This window comes from Mesoplodon mirus (assembly GCF_964341445.2).
Source record: "Mesoplodon mirus genome assembly, chromosome: 4".
In the NCBI taxonomy this organism is placed as follows: domain Eukaryota; kingdom Metazoa; phylum Chordata; class Mammalia; order Artiodactyla; family Ziphiidae; genus Mesoplodon; species Mesoplodon mirus.
In genome coordinates, this window is record NC_138979.1 from 8364011 (window position 1) to 8380828 (window position 16818).

Sequence of the window (16818 nt, forward strand, 5' to 3'; positions counted from 1 at the left end):
TTATAAAATGCATGGAACTTTCATCCTTTATTGCGACCCATGGTGTAGTCCGTGCATTTGCCTTTTTTCCCAATGCAAATCAAAACAAGACTAACTTAGAAAGTGCTGTAAACTATAAAATACTGCACCAGTGTTAGGTATTCCCAGCAGTGTTATCATTCCTAATAGTAGAATATATGGCACGTAGGCCATATGTGTCACAGGTCAGTGAGTCTTTCAATATGAACTGCTGTTGATGACATTTTGTAGAATCTGGACGGGCCTGGAGAAAAGAAATATAGAGCAGAATATAGACAAAATTGGAAGATTCTCTAAGTAGGGGTGTCCTCACCCCTAAGTTGTATTCATTAATAGTATGTCCAAGGCCACAGTGCAAGACTCAGTGCCCAGAGATGTTTCCTGTTGTTAGTTAATCAACAGTTGTGTGGGATTAATACTAGCTCCGCCTTCTCTTCCTTAATTCAATTTTAAAAACTTTTTATTTTGAAATAATTAGATTTACAGAACAAAGATAGTACAGAGAGTTCTCCTATACCCCTCACCCAGCTTCCCCTAATGTTAATATCCTACACACCATGTGATAAGGATCAAAACTAAGAAATTAGCATGGGTACTATATTAATACCTGAACTACAGACTTTATTCAACTTTCATCAGTTTCCCATGAATGTCTTTTTCTATTCTTGGATTCAAGTGCGTTTAGCCCCTTTTATTTTTAATAATTCTGCACAAATAAAAAGAGATATACAGGCATACCTCATTTTATTATGCTTTCCTTTATTGTACTTCACAGATACTGTGTTTTTTTTGTGTTTTTTTTTACATCTTTATTGGAGTATAATTGCTTTACAATGGTGTGTTAGTTTCTGCTGTATAACAAAGTAAATCAGTTATACATATACATATGTTCCCGTATCTCTTCCCTCTTTTTACAAATTGAAGGTCTTTGGCAACCCTGCATCGAGCAAGTCTGTTGGTGCCATTTTTCTAACATCATTTGCTCATTTTGTGTCTCTGTCACGTTTTGGTAATTCTCACAATACTTCAAACTTTTTCATTACTACTGTATTTGTTATGGTTTTCTGTGATCAGTGATCTTTGATATCACTTTTGCAAAAAGATTACAACTTGTGGAAGGCTCAGATGCTAGTTAGCACTTTCTAGCCATAAAGTATAGTTAATTAAGGTATATACCTTGTTTTTTTAGACATTATGCTATTGCACACTTAATAGACTACAGTATAGTGTAAACATAACTTTTATGTGCACTAGGAGACCAAAAAATTAGTGTGAGTCACTTTATTGCGACATTCACTTTATTTCGGTGGCCTGGAAGCAAACCCCAATACCTCTGAGGTGTGTCTGTAGACGATTATCTGTGAATATCTGAATTGTGGTGATACATGCAAACAATGACATTTTGGTGTTCTTTAAAACATTCTGAGGCCAAGTAAGAGCCTCGTATAAATTTGATCTTAAAATAATCATTAATGTTTTGCTACAGACATGATCCTCAACCTTGACTCCACACTGAAGTCACCTAGGACACCTTATAACATGCTGGTGTCTGGGCCCTACCCTCAGAAATTCTGATTTAATTGGTCTGAGTGTGGCCTGAGCATCAAGATTTTGAAAGCTCCCCAAGTGATTCTCGAATGCAGCCAAGTTTGAAAGCCCCTGTTCTAGAGAAAGGGTAATGTTGGTGTGAATTACCTCTGCTCCCTGCCTCCAGAAGCAGGAAGAGAAGCTGAGTTCACTCAAACTTTGAATGTTTGGGACCCATCAGGACACACACCAGGAACCTGCAAAGTTATAAACTCTCCCCCACCCCAGACTCTGGAAACCTGTTTGCAGACCAACTCAGAAGTTCAGATTTAGTGTTTCCTTGAGTGCAAATAGAGTAATCAAGATTTTCATTTATCAAACATTGGTGTCCATAATTTAAGGAAAGTTATTTTTACATGTTATTTTCGAAATATTTCCACTGCTGTTTCAACAACCAAGTTGATTTTTTTTTGAACTCATGGTTCTGATTGTACAATTTAAATCCATACAGCCCTATTCTTGGTTATATGACCTAGTCTCAGTCTTAATTTTTATTTCCTCTGTTTTGGTGTCTTTACAAAAAACTATATTGAGGTGTAATTGACATACTAAGCTACACATATTTAAAGTGTGCAATTCAAGGAGTTGAGACCTAGACAAACACCTGTAACACCCGAGTTTTAAATTTTTTTTAAATTTTATATTGGACTATAGTTGATTTACAATGTTGTGTTAGTTTCAGATGTACAGCAAGGTGATTCAGTTACACGTATAGTATAGATATATCTATTCTTTTTCAAATTCTTTTCCTGTTTAGGTTCTCACATAATATTGACATATGCAAACACCTGTAACACCCAAGTTTTTAATTTTTAAAATTAAAAAAATTTTTGACAGAGAATCCCATCATCAAAAGCAACAACTAAACAACTTTTAGACTATTCAGCGGAAGTTGTCAAACACACCCCAAGCTGAGGTCATGATTATGTAAAATATTTAAATTTGAATCTCTTCTTGTAAATGTTAAGGATTGTTTGTCAAATGCTGTAAATGAGTATCCATGTAAAAATACTTTAAGAAGTACTTAGGAAGTTGAGGGAAAAGGTTAAGAAACTCAGTTAGCCATTATTGCACATTTTCAAAGCCACATACAGTTAGAATGTATTTTCACATACCAGTTAAGAAAATGAGGGGCTTCCCTGGTGGCACAGTGGTTGAGAGTCCGCCTGCCGATGCAGGGGACACGGGTTCGTGCCCCGGTCCGGGAAGATCCCACATGCCGCGGAGCGGCTGGGCCCATGAGCCATGGCTGCTGAGCCTGCGCGTCTGGAGCCTGTGCTCCACAACGGGAGAGGCCACAACAGTGAGAGGCCTGCGTACGGCAAAAAAAAAAAAAGAAAATGAGCAGTTTTTAACCTCATATTTAATCACAGACCCCTGTGAAATTTCAGTTACATTCCCTCACCTCCACAAACGTTTACACACAAAATAATTAGTACTTAAGTTTTAGAGGGTTCACAGATACTCTGAAGACAGAATCTAAGTTTAAGAACCAATTAAGGCTTTTTTTTTTTTAACAACATGCTATGTCTTAATTAATTGGATAGGTACTGTTTAGGGAGTGTGATTTATCTGGATAATTAAGGTCCAAAATGCCCCCAACACACTGGAAATACATCCGTAGACCCAATGCCAGGACAATGGGGAGAATCTTCTGTCCTACAGTGTCCTTGGGTCCTGCATCCCAGGACTGGCATTGACTGAGACATCTGAAAAGGGTCTAGTTGATGAGCACTTCCCAGTCACAAGCTGATGTACAATTTAAAAAGTAAAGTAGAGGGCTTCCCTGGTGGCGGAGTGGTTGAGAGTCCGCCTGCCGATGCAGGGGACACGGGTTCGTGCCCCGGTCCGGGAGGATCCCACATGCCGCGGAGCGGCTGGGCCCGTGAGCCATGGCCGCTGAGCCTGCGCGTCCGGAGCCTGTGCTCCGCAACGGGAGAGGCCGCGACGGTGAGAGGCCCGCGTACCGCCAAAAAAAAAAAAAAAAAAAAAAGTAAAGTAGAAAAGCAATTTTCCAATTGCAGAAGAAACCTCCACAAGATGCAGCCCTGGGAATGTCATTTATTTAGAAATAGGTTTGGGATTTCCATTCATTAAATGCTCTGTACCATGAGACTAAGGAGAAAATCAGTGGCTACAACCTCGGTGCCTGGGTTGTAATAGCTGCTTCTGGGAACGCAGCATTCAGCGTTCGTTACCCCCTTGGAGGCAGCCTGCATAGACCTTCAGATGCTGCAGAAAACAACAGAAACTTCCGTGCAGTAACTGGAAAGGGGCTTTAGCGGAACTCTTCCTGTGTGCAGCTAAGAGAAATAAAAAGGAATGAGGCAACCAGAAGGGACCTTAGAGGTCCTGGCTTTCTCCTGACCTTTTCCTTTCCAAAGCGAGTGGTACGGGGGCACTCGGATCCTGGACGAGGTGAATTCTCATCGAATATGGAGATCGTTTAGTTAAGGCGGGAGCGGTGTCTATACGTGGAGGGCAGTCAGGGCACCAGCAGCAATATTGATCTGTGGGGCTTATCTGAGGCCGGTGTATTCACCTCTTAGCACATGTTTATTTAGCATCCACTGTTGGGGCTTATCTGAGGCCGGTGTATTCACCTCTTAGCACATGTTTATTTAGCATCCACTGTTAAGCCTGGGGATACAGAAGTAACTGGCCTTTGACCCCTTGGAGAGCTTGTATTTTTAGTTTAGGAGGTAAATATTAAGATAGAGTGTAGAAGGTACTAGAAAAGAAAATTGGGGCTAGCCTTCAGAGGACATCGTGGAGCAAACAATTCCTCCGTATAATAAAAAATTAAAGGCATAAATTCAGATGGACAAAAGAGCCCATGACTTAGTCATCCGGGCTCCCCAGTACATTCCTTACCTTTATCTGTGTGCGTGCATCACTCTTGCAGGCTTTCTCTCTCTCACTCATACACTCAACGTATCCATACTTGAAAGCCATTATTTGAGGGATTCAAATAATGATAGCTAAATCAGTATCCCTGAGCTGTCCTTTCTGAGCACACGTACTTCTTTTTTTTTTTTTTTTTTTTGCGGTACGCGGGCCTCTCACTGTTGTGGCCTCTCCCGTTGCGGAGCACAGGCTCCAGACGCGCAGGCTCAGCGGCCATGGCTCACGGGCCCAGCCGCTCTGCGGCATGTGGGATCTTCCCGGACTGGGGCATGAACCCGTGTCCCCTGCATCGGCAGGCGGACTGTCAACCACTGCGCCACCAGGGAATCCCTGAGCACACGTACTTCTTTTTTTTTTTTTTTTTTTTTTTTTTTCTTTTTGCGGTATGCGGGCCTCTCACTGCTGTGGCCTCTCCCGTTGCGGAGCACAGGCTCCGGACGCGCAGGCCCAGCGGCCATGGCTCACGGGCCCAGCCGCTCCGCGGCATATGGGATCCTCCCAGACCGGGGCACGAACCCGTATCCCCTGCATCGGCAGGCGGACTCTCAACCACTGCGCCACCAGGGAGGCCCCACACGTACTTCTGATTCAAAGACACTGCAGAGCAAAATCTTCTTCCTTTTGAAGAACTCCCCACCCCCTCTCTCCATCCAGTGACATCCAGTGACATCTGTAAGAATTTCATCCTCTTGTTTAAACTTTCTTTGGAAGCTCACTCCATACGAATCAGCTGTCTACAGTAAAAACCTCTAAAGGCACAGAGTCTCATTCTCCCCTGGGGTCCAAAAAGTGATGGGTTCAGATAGACTTATCACACACCTCCACCCTCCGGTGACTTTCTGTGAAGAAAGCTCTCCTTAAGGCCATCTCTACTGAAGGTGCCAATGCTTGGACCAAAAATCTATTTGTATTATATGTAGAAGCTAAAAGCAATCTGTTAAATAAATGCATCCAATTTCTGTTGCCTGGAAGCAACTGCATATTTATTACTGACCTAACAGTTTGACCTATTGCCACCATAAACCAAATGGGGGGTGTTACCTCGCTCAGCTTTAAAGATAGTTATCAGTCAAGCAATCACAAAAATACCCTGAGGGTCTGCTGGGACTTTTTTTTTTTTTTTTTTTTTTTTTTTTTTGCTTTGTTATCGGCAAACGCACTGATGTGCATTCTCAAATGAAAAATCAATGAGATAATGAAATCCAAGCTATCAGGGACCTCTTAGTTAAACTGTATAGAGAAAATGCTTCTTTTACTCTTTGCTTCCCATCCCACCCTAGCTTAAAGGAAAAAAAAAAAGAAAGAAGAGGTTTGAGGAAGAGACCTGATGTCCGGAACGTGAGGTGTTACGTATGAAAGAAAATAATCCCGGACAGCGAGGAATCCTTGATACTGTTGGGGGTAGGAAATGTGACTTTGAACCCAACGCAATCAGCAGAAAATCTTTTAACAAGTGGAAAGTGGTGGCCTCAGAACTGGGGTTTTTAATGCATCTCTTAGCTTTTGCCTACATATTGGGCAGTTATCCTAAGGGACCTGGGGTGGGTCACTGGTCCTTCAGTCTTTCCCTGTGTAGCACCTGCAGTGGAGAGATTGTTTTACAGGCACGTAAAAGTGGAGGGAGTGACTTCCTTCCGCCTGAGGGTCCCGGGTCTCCAGGCGCAGGAAGCCCACCTCCCCGCAGATGTTGGAACCCTGCCTGTGTGTGTGTGTGTGTGTGTGTGTGTGTGTCATGCCATGCCATCCCACACAGAACTGGGGTTGAGGAATCCAAGTAGGGGACATGGGGAAAGGAAATTCATTTTTCTTCCAAGGCCAACTATTCGGTTTAGGGGGAGTTCTGGCCTCCTTGTTCTTTCTGGTTTTTTGACCATTTTCTTACTTTGTAGTCATTTCATGGCTTGATCAGTGCTAAACTAATATATGGCTGGGAACCAAGGACTTCGTCCCTAGAGTGCTGTTCTTTTAAGAAGTTTAGTGTAGGGAATGAAATTACCTAGGGAGGGGGGATCCACCTACCTATTTGTCCTCTGATAACATGGATGAGGAAGATGGACAGTGAGCAAACCCAGTAGAGTGGTGTCCAAGTGATGTGCATGTCTGGGTCGCTTCAAGTAAAAGGTCCCCATTTTCAGGTTCTCCACCAAGTGAATTATGGCCCCCAGAAGCCAAGTCACACCCCCAGTGGTCTCAGTGGTCAGAAATGCTGTGCCCTTGGGGTGGGGTGAGGATTTCTCAAGCCTGGCCCCTTGACTGGTCTTGAGAGCACAGGTAAAACATCCCATCTCTCGGTTCCTCCTCATTCCTTGAGTGTGGGACCAGCGGAAAACCACTGTGCACCATTCTAGTCTGTCTTTCTTGAGAGGATCCTTAAGAGGTTATCTCACCAGACTCTTTATCAAGAATTATTGCAAGGCAGAAGATTAACATTTAAATCTGCATGGTCGTTGAATGGATTTCTGTTCCGAGTTTTTGCATATTCTGTATTTATTTGGCATCATTCATTACAGGGCCAAACTAACAGCCAAAGTGGTTTCCATCCCCCCTGTGACCCTGAGGCCACACTCTGAATCACTTCTTTTATGTAACTCTCACATCCCAAGCCAACATTCTCCCTGTCCTTAATCACCCCGGGGGCCAGTTACCAGAGAACCAGGGACAGCTCTTATGCCTCAGGGTCCACCAGGATTGTTCAGACTAGCCAATCCTAAGCTGTTCCCCCTGCCTTTTCCACAAAAACCCTAAAAAAGTCTCTGGGCTATGTCTTCCCCATATTCCTTTCTGCCTTGTGACCAACACTGGTGCTTCTCCTCATGGCCCTGCACGGTGTAGGTGCCCCTCATTTCCAGGAAACTGTGAGGAACATTAAACTTTCCCTTCAGTGGCATTGACCTGTCTGTGTTGTCACTCAGTCACTTTTATAAATTAAGATCAGAGCACAAATCATCTGCTTTTGGAGGTAGTTATCCAATCAATGAGCAAGTACTTTTGAGTCCGTAGTACTTGCCAAGTGCTGGGCTAAGATCTGGGGATGATTTTTTTTTTCTTTTTAATGTTGAAAACTTATAACTTAGTTGGAGAGACAGATCATGCTTTTTAAGTAACTAATTGCACAAGGCAGTGCTAAATGCCTTGCAGATGACACAAACCAGAAGCTCTGGAGATGTTTGAAAGAAACCCCAGACGTAGGCAATCAAGGAAGACTTCACTAAAAGTTAAGACTTGAACTCAGCCTTGAACAATGGCTATCATTCAGATAAAGAGGCTGGAGACACTGTTCCAATGAGGAGAAACCGCATGATCAAAGTCCTGGGGTGAATGTGCATATGGCATGCTTGCAAGAGGCTGAGCACAGAGAGAGAATCCTAGGAGATCTGGGACATTTTCAGAGGCTGGGAAGGAGGGGCTATGGCTTATTACTCCCCGATAATGAGATCTGTTTGTCTTACCTTCCAATTAATCAAAAATGCACATGCTGTTACCTTATAGGGTAGATCTCTCTGTGTTTTTCAGATATAAAAAGTCTGTTGAGGAAAAGTGTGTACACAGAATAAGTTCCATAGACTTTGGGAAGTGCAGCAGCAGAGGTGTGCCTGGGATGGGTGCCGTGTGAGTCCAGAGGAGGACCCACAGCCCAGGCTGGTGTGTGGTGTGAGGGAAGGGGTGTCGGGGAAGGTTTTCTGGAGGAGACATAGGAGAGCTGGGTCTTGAAGGATGGGCCAGACTTTGCTGTGCTGTGAAGGAGAGGAAAGGCATTCTAGACAGAGGGAACAGCATGAGCTAAGGTGCAGAGGTTTGAAACAACATGATCCCCGAGAGGCATTGTCAGCATTCAGGTGTGACCAGAGACAACAGTGGCCTCCAGGCCTTCTGTTTCCAGATCCCATGTCCCATTGGATGAGAATTTATCCTGTCTTTCTGGAAGATGTTGGCCCAGTCGTTTTGCTTAGAAGACTTCTTTTTTCATTCCTTTTTTACCCTTACTATACACAGAGAAGAGTCGCCAAGCATGAAACATAAAGTTAATAGAAAAAAATTTTTGTCTAGGTGAAAATTCTTGGAGGAGAAAGAGGCCAGGTTCCTCAGGCGGGCACTCTTCCAAAGCAGCTCTCATCCTCACCCCTGGAGCCACAGGTGTAGGCTTAATTGAAGAAGGAATTTGCTTTCTTGTGCAAAAGGTGCAGTTTGAATGACATCTCAAAATGGAGATGGAAGCCTCTAGAGTGTTCTCTAGCTTTCATTTTTTGGAGGCTGAGAGGAGCAAACGTTTTAATACAATGATACAACAGCTTTTGTTTAATAAGTGCCAGCCTTTCACACAGGTATATACGTTATAAATATCAGTGTTATTTACTCAGCACCAGGCCCTGAGGAAATGTTGTGCCGTTGTGTCTGTTCAGCATGAGCTTATTACTAAGTCAAGGCGGTTATAGGACTCTGAGACCCCCAGGATGATGGACCGAGGTTGGGGAAGGAGAGGAGAGGAAGAGGGCAAGGGTAGATTCCTCTGCTCATACTTGTTCTGTGATCCTGCCTTGCTCTTCAGAGACCAACCTCCTCAACTTGACTCCAAGGCCTTGGTCACCACTCTCCAGCCTCATCCCTTTCTACTCTCATGACACCAAGGTTTCTTCCCACCTCAGGGCGTTTGCACATGCTGGCCCCTCTACTTGGAAAGTGGTTTCCCCTTCCTCTTTGCTTTCCTCTTGTCATTCTTCAAATCACAGTCAAACGCCAAGCAGTACTTCTCAGACCTCAGGACTAGATCAGGTTCTTACAGGTTCTCACAACTCATCGTCCTAATACTATTAGTAATTACATAATTGTGGAAATAGTTGCTGAGTGTCTGTCTCCTAACAAGCATATAAGCATCAGGGGAATAGGGACTGTGTTGATTTCACTTACTGTTACATCTCCAGACCCTTATTGGAAGAAGGTGGTCAATTAACATTTATGGAAGGAGGCAGGGAGGGAGGGAGGGAAGGGAGAAATAAATGCAGAAGTGACCCCATTTATATATCATCAGATATTTCCGTGGTTCACTTTTAAATAGCTTTAATGAGGTAAAGTTGACATGCAATAAACTACATAAAGTGTACAATTTCATAAGTATTGACATACGTCTACACCCATGAAACCATCACCACCATCAAGATAATGAACATCTCCATCACAACCAAAAGCTTCCTCGTCCTCCCTGTGTTTCCCCTCCATCACCCATCTGCAGGCAACCACCAATCTGCTTTCTGTCACTGCAGATTAGTTTGGACTTTCTAAAGTTTTCTATAAATGGAATCATACAGTCTGTACTCTATTGTCGGGCTTCTTTCACTCAGCATAATTGTTTTGAGATTCATCTTTGTTGCTGTGTGTATTAATAGCTCATTGTCTTTATGACTGGGTAGTATTCCATTCTATAACCATATCATAATTGGTCCATTTCCCCCTTTGGTAAAAATTGGGGTTGTTTCACGTTTGGAGCTATTACAAATAAAGTGAACATGTGTGCGTAAAAGTCTCTGCGTGGTCACCTGCTTTCATTTCTCTTGGGTAAATACCTAGGAGTGGAGTGGCTGGGTGGTATGGTCGGTGTACGTTTCATTTTTAAAGAAACCGTCTCTGATTCACTTTGCACCCCATCTGCTTCCAGCAAGATGTTGTGAAGACTGCTAACATGTTTCTGAAGTGTGTTTGGAGGCCTTCAGGAGAAAAGGCAGTCAGGAGTGTGGTGGTTAGGGAATTCAGGAGAAGAAGGAGAGTATGATTGCCTTTTCATTTTTTATTTTTTATTTTTTTATTTTTTTTTGTGGTCCGCGGGCCTCTCACTGCTGTGGCCTCTCCCGCTGCGGAGCACAGGCTCCAGATGCGCAGGCTCAGCGGCCATGGCTCACGGGCCCAGCCGCTCCGCGGCATGTGGGATCCTCCCGGACCGGGGCACGAACCTGTGTCCCCTGCATCGGCAGGCAGACTCTCAACCACTGAGCCACCAGGGAAGCCCTGCCTTTTCATTTTAGTGCCGCTGAGGAAATGGACTGCGGGTCTTAAACCCCCGACTCTGACTGTCATGCGGTAGCTCCCACTGACGCAGTAGTCCCCCGATAATTCCCTTGGGTTCTGCAGAACTGAGCACTTAAGAGTGAGGCACAGGGCACATTTACCTGTGGTCTGGCATGTTTGGCAGCACATATACCTTAGTCCCAAGAAACTCCGGCAAAACCCAAAGCCCTAACCCACCGGTCTCTCTTTTCCTCAGGGGACACTTAAACTGGCTTCAACTAGATCGAAGAGTCTTGGAACACGACTTCCCCAAAAAGTCGGGACCAGTGGTTTTATACTTTTGTGTCAGGTATGTACACTGGGTATCCATCCTTTCGTTGTTTTTTTGTTTTTTCCCCCTCCTTTGTCAGAAAAGTCTGGGAGGGTAGAGCAGTCACAGAAAAGGGAAGTCCAGTTTGTCTTGGTTCATTGCCAGGAATAGAGGTTGTGGTGTAGCCTCATTCCCAGCAGATGTAAACACAGGGCGTGAGTGTGTAAGGCAGGTCGGCGTGTGTGCGTGGACACACGTGTTTGTGCTCTGACAATAGGATGCTTGTGTGGAATGAAAATAAAACCCTTTTTTTTTTTGCTTTTTTGCGGGGGAAGGAGGGCATATATATATCTCAAAGCAAACGAAGTCTCTGAGAATAACACAAATCCGTGGTTTCTTTTGGTGGCCTTCGAAGCTACATAGCAAATGTCTGCATATTCTTTCCTTCTGTCACAAGCGCTGCTTGGTCTCTTGAAACTTGCCTGTTTTATCCCAGATAGGAATAGTTGAAACCCAGCAGCAAACCACAGATTAACGCGTTTCCCACTAAGGGAGGCTATGGTGTAATAATATATCAGAAACAGTAGTCGTTTTCTGTTCATTAACGTACTGTAAGAAGTTTTATTTCGTGACTGCAGGTAACTGTATGATTCTTATAGTTAATACTTGCAATAGTCTTATGAAGTCAACCAGGCTGACCACTTGGGTTTGCAAAAGGTTGTGTGAAGCCGGAGGGGGATCATGTCATGGGTTCAAGGGCAAAGTACAAATCGTGCGTATCAAAGCCAGAATCTGAGCCCCCAGATCTAGCGGCTCCCTGAGCACCCAGTCTGTGGAGCCACCAGGCTGTTTCTGTCTACACAGCTGCAGAGGTACTTGGGTTCAAATGTCTCAGTCTTCCAATGGACACTAACCCTTCCACTCAATGCATAGACCCAGCACTTTTTAAAAATGTGAACAGAAATTCAAGAGCAGGACACCAATGCTTCACAATTCAGTTCCTCCTGAAAAGGACAGCCAAGAATACAGTTTTAAGCCTAGCCATCCTGATATGGCAAAAGGCGAAAATCAGAGGTAAAGGGACCCTTTCACAGGCGGAAGTATATGTCATTATCTCAGCTGGCTGAGATTTAAACTTGTATTCAATCCCTTTCCGATTCGTTTAACAGCTGCAAACATATCAGAGCTAATCTTCGCCATTTCCATCCCTGATGGGCATGATTTCAGTGTCATCTTCTCTTTTATGGCGACTACTTTTTCTCAGATAAATGGAAAAGTCATCCTATACAGCAAAGAGTAACAGTAGCACCGGGAGAGGTGGCAGCATCAGGGGAGACTCGGTTGCATTTAATCAGGTCATTAACCCGCAGTGGGGGATGGGTGCGTACACCTGCCATGGATCAGGCCCCCCTCCTTCGTGATGCTTTTTGCGAACATTAGCCAAGAAAAGAAAACACTGGGCTGGTTGCATACTAGCTGTTTTTCTCAAGTGTCTGTTATGAGTTGAGTTATTTGTGGGTTTGGGGAACAAGCCTTGGAGGAAAGCTTGGAACGCCGTGAGATCGCTGGATTGAAGTGTTTGTGGCCGAGGTTCTGCGAGCAGATGGGTCCAGATCACTCCAAGCCAACGTCTCTCTGTGGAACCAGATACACAGAGAACTGCCAAGGTAGAACCAGCCTAACAGTAGAACTGGGGATGGGGTGACTGAAGACCCAGGGACATGCGTTTTCCTAGTTGGCCAAAGCAGGCACCTCCCCAAATGCTCATTAGGAAAAACTCTCCAAATTCACATTTAGGGATGGACATCTCACAGAAATACAAGGCAGAGCTTTCTCTAGCTCATCCTGCAAGCGGATCTTTCTGGAGAGCCCCAGGTTTCTATTTCCAGTGACCTCTTGGCCACCTGCGTACATCAAACTCAACAGGTCCAAAGCCAAATTCATCATCTTCCCAGCCACCCCCCACCTCCCCAAACCTGTGGTCCCATCAAATCTGACGTCATTATCCATTCAGTTATATAGGCTTAAATCTTAAAATCTGTTCCCCTTTCCTTTCCCTGAAATTCTTATGGGCATTAATTCTCTGCTGCTACTTACGAAATCTCTCTCCACCTTGCCCCCTCCTCTTTATTACCTGAACTCAGGCCCTCATCTTCTGTCACCTGAATTTTTATGACCACCTCCCGGCGTGGGTGTCTCCCTGGCACTGGCCACGAAAGATCCTGGTTGCCGGAACCCCTGCTCTTCCGAGTCCCCACTTTGCAGCCGGCTGAACAGCATGGTATCAAAATACTGCTCATTTGTCTTCTCCCAGAGAGGAAGCAGGTTCTCCCACAGGGGTGAATTCCGTACTTCTACCTTGATTTTCAGCCTGGGAAGAATTCCCAATTTATAACTCGGTGCCTTTCTGAGGATGCCTATAGGCTATTTTCTACAACGGAGTGGTATGACAGATTATCTTCATAAAAGACCCAGACCTTGGAATATGCTGGAGTCTCCAACAGAGCTTCTGACCAGCTGGGCTCTTTCCCTGTGCGTACACGCTGACCTTTCTAAACAAGAACCCAGCTGTCCATCACCCGTGCATCCCTGAAGCAGACTGACTCTCCAGCCCCTCATTGCCTTTCTCCTTACCTTTAAACATCTATATGTTACATCTATATAACATGTGTACAGTTACATAGGAGAATAAAAGCAAAATAGAACCACCTGTTAAAAGAGACCATGGAAAAGATCAGCTGCCTTAAGCCAAGATTTAAGGATGCATGGGGCTTCCCTGGTGGTGCAGTGGTTGAGAGTCCGCCTGCCGATGCAGGGGACACGGGTTCGTGCCCCGGTCCGGGAAGATCCCGCATGCCGCGGAGTGGCTAGGCCCGTGAGCCATGGCTGCTGAGCCTGTGTGTCCGGAGCCTGTGCTCTACAGCGGGAGAGGCCACAACAGTGAGAGGCCCACATACCGCAAAAAAAAAAAAAAAAAAAAAGAATTCATGGAGTGGACATCGTAACCCTGTGTCACCGAGGATCTACGTTTGGGCTGCCACCCAGCATAGCTTGTTACTTGGCATTTATATATTCTTTTGCTGCGATGCGTATTCAAAACATCTGTGAGAGTGAGGGCAGAATTATGGCTTCCATTCAGCCAATTAGGAAAAATAAGACCCAAATATATTAAATAACGTGAATTGGAACTCACAGAATTTTGCTTCATCCTCTAAGCCAGGAAATAAGCATTTCCTCCTTGGAGGGTGTGAAGCTAGCTGCAGGACAGTCTCAGAATGACAGGATGGAGGGCTAAGAACCCGCCTTCACTGACCCGTTATTTAGCTTCAAAGGGACTTGATCCCTGCAATTCTCATCAGTCAAATAACCAGGAATGGTCACAGTGGCATCAGGGTCTTAATAATTACCTAAAAAGGAAAAAGGTCAGAGAAGAGGGAACTGTCCATTATTACGGATGAATTATCTTCCCAACAATCCTTGAAACAGGTGTTATTTTTCCTAATCAAGATAAGGAGATGGGAGCCCAAGATGCTTAGGTAGATTCTGCCCCCAGGCATGGCTGGTAAGTTATTGTATCTGTTCAGCCAGATCTGACCCCAGTGGTGGGGCCCTACCCCTTACACCACGCAGCCTCCTTCTCACAAGTGAAAAGTGCCATCAAGATGGCCAACCAGAGAGCCTGCCATTGCTGCCGGTGCAGCAGGGCCAGAGGACCCGAGGTGAGATCGCTGACCTTGGCCCATCTCGGCTCCACGCTTGGCCACATCTGCAGCACCAGCATCCATCTGCAAAGGACAGATGCCCCCATCTCTGGGCAAGAGGTGTCGTAGAGAACAGCCCTCCCAGGCCTGACCTTGCTCCTCTGGAGCCACCCAACTCAGCACCATGACAGAGCGCCCCCTGCGGGGGACAAAGCAGCCTGTAGTTCCAAAGCTTGGTGGCCCTATTGGAAACCACCTTGGTGGGGGAAGGGGCATCTTCAGTGGCAAAGCAGGCGTTTTCAGAAGCTGACATGGGTGCTGTTAGTCCCACCTGAGAAAGACTTGCCATCTCCTGACAAGGGGGACGTCCGGTGGGGAAGCGTTCTGCCCTGCCCTGGGCTCTCTCCTCTTCCACAAAGAACGCTCCTCAGTCCCACCAGCCCCTTTTTGTCACCCTGAGCTGCGTCACTGCTGGGGCTTAAGAGCCAAAAGCCAGTCTCATGTCAACTGTGAGGTGTCAGCAGCTTTCTCACTTGTGGACTCCATGCTACGTGCCCACCGTGATCGATGCACTCGGTTGTGGATTCATGGGTATTCATTGGTACCTGCTGTGTTGTAGGTACCATTTGAAGAGGTAGGAAGAGAGAAGTGAACAGGTGAACAAGCACCATCCCCAGCTTCCAAGGTCTCTCTTACACACACACACACACACACACACACACACACACCCCATCCCATCTTCTGAGGCTGGTGGGTCCACCTGCCCTCCAGTTCCAGCCCCTCCCACCACCTCAGGGAGCTCCCTCCCTCTAGTTTTTCCTCTCTTTTTCTCTGTCTTCAGCTGCTTCTCCACTGACCTCTCCCCTCCACGCCCCTCCATGGTGCTCCCACCCTCACAAAAGAAAATACCCTCCCTGACTTGCCTCCTCCTACAGCTACCACCCCTGTTCCCCCTTCTGTTCACAGCAAAGGTTCAGAAGGATGGACTTGCTGCCCCCTTTCCCATGTCCCATTGATCCCTCAGTCTCTGGGGGTCCAGCTTCTGGTCCCATCACCCCCATGGTCACTGGAGGTCTCTGGGCACCATATTCCACAAGCGCATCTCTGCCCTCCCCTGTCTGAATCAAATAATGTCATCATCTTTCTGCCCCCAGCTCGCTCTTCTTTCCCTCCTTATCTCTGCGATGGACACCACCACCCATGCAGCCCCTCAAGCCAGGAACTTGAAAGTCGGCCTTGACATCATCTGCTGTCTCCCACCTGCTCCCTTCTCTGGCCTCTTATTCATGAATTCCTCTTGTTTTCATGTCTTTAAGAGCTCCATCGCTTACTTTCCATGCATACCCTCCGTGGCTATAATTAGGGCCTTCCGAAGCCTCTCCTGGTTCTGAAATCTCCTTGTTCATCTCTGCTTCTGGTCTTGGCCCCTTCCATTCTATCCTATGCGTTGCCACTGAGCACCTTTCTAGAATTCTTATCTGATCCCCTACTCATGGTGTTCCTGGCTTTCCATTAGCATGCTAAGGCCGCCCTCGCATGTCCCTTGTGACCTGACTTGTGCATGCCCATCCAGCCTCATCTCTCCCCACTTCCTGCCCTCTCACACACATCCGTTACAAGCAGCCCAGTGACCAGCGTATGACCAAGATCGAAGTCAACGACAAGACCCTTGTTGAATGCTGTGAGGCAAGCTCCCCAAACTGAGAACAGTGACCCTCTGGTAGTGTCCACCAGGCAAGCTGAAGAAATAGGTCGAGAAAAAATAGAAGGAAAATATGCCTACCCACCCAAGGGGGCCCCTCTGTCCTTCTTTTTTTTTTTTTTGTAGATACAAGTTTATGCTCAGGATGATTCCTCCTTGTCTGGGCTGTTCCTTTCATTGTGTATTCTCCAGCCATGTCCTTGGGGCTCTGGTCATCGACACTGTTTGTAGAAAAATAAATAGAGATTAGATGTGTCTCCTCAAACTTAGAGTTTCACAAACAATAAACAAAAGTGAGCTACAGAAAAGAAAAAAAAAATGAGAGAGAGAGAGGAGATGCCAGGAAGCTTTAATCTGGGAGAGGGGATTTTACAATTGAGTTCATGACCTGACTGTTGGTGTCTTTCCTGGCTGATTAAGACAGCCAGTGCTGTTTCCTGTCACTCACGGTAACAAAGATGGCATGGATTTAAAACGAGGTGCCTGCTAACCAGAACTTGCTAGATCTCAACTGGGTGTCCCAGTTAGGATTTTCAGCGCTGTTGAAATTCTCAACATCAGAGATATTTGGCCGCAGAAACTCACAGCAGTGTTAA

General features: G+C 45.6%; 1 protein-coding gene across 8 annotated transcripts in view; it reads left to right on the forward strand.

Annotated features, from left to right (window-relative positions):
- Positions 1–16818, forward strand: part of FRMD4A (FERM domain containing 4A) — a 350648-nt gene that overhangs the window by 191677 nt on the left and 142153 nt on the right. For all 8 annotated transcript variants that reach the window (XM_082618234.1, XM_082618233.1, XM_082618232.1 and 5 more), the window contains exon 4: positions 10766–10858. In XM_082618234.1, the coding sequence (XP_082474360.1) occupies positions 10766–10858 (93 nt within the window). The remainder of the gene's footprint in view (positions 1–10765; positions 10859–16818) is intronic.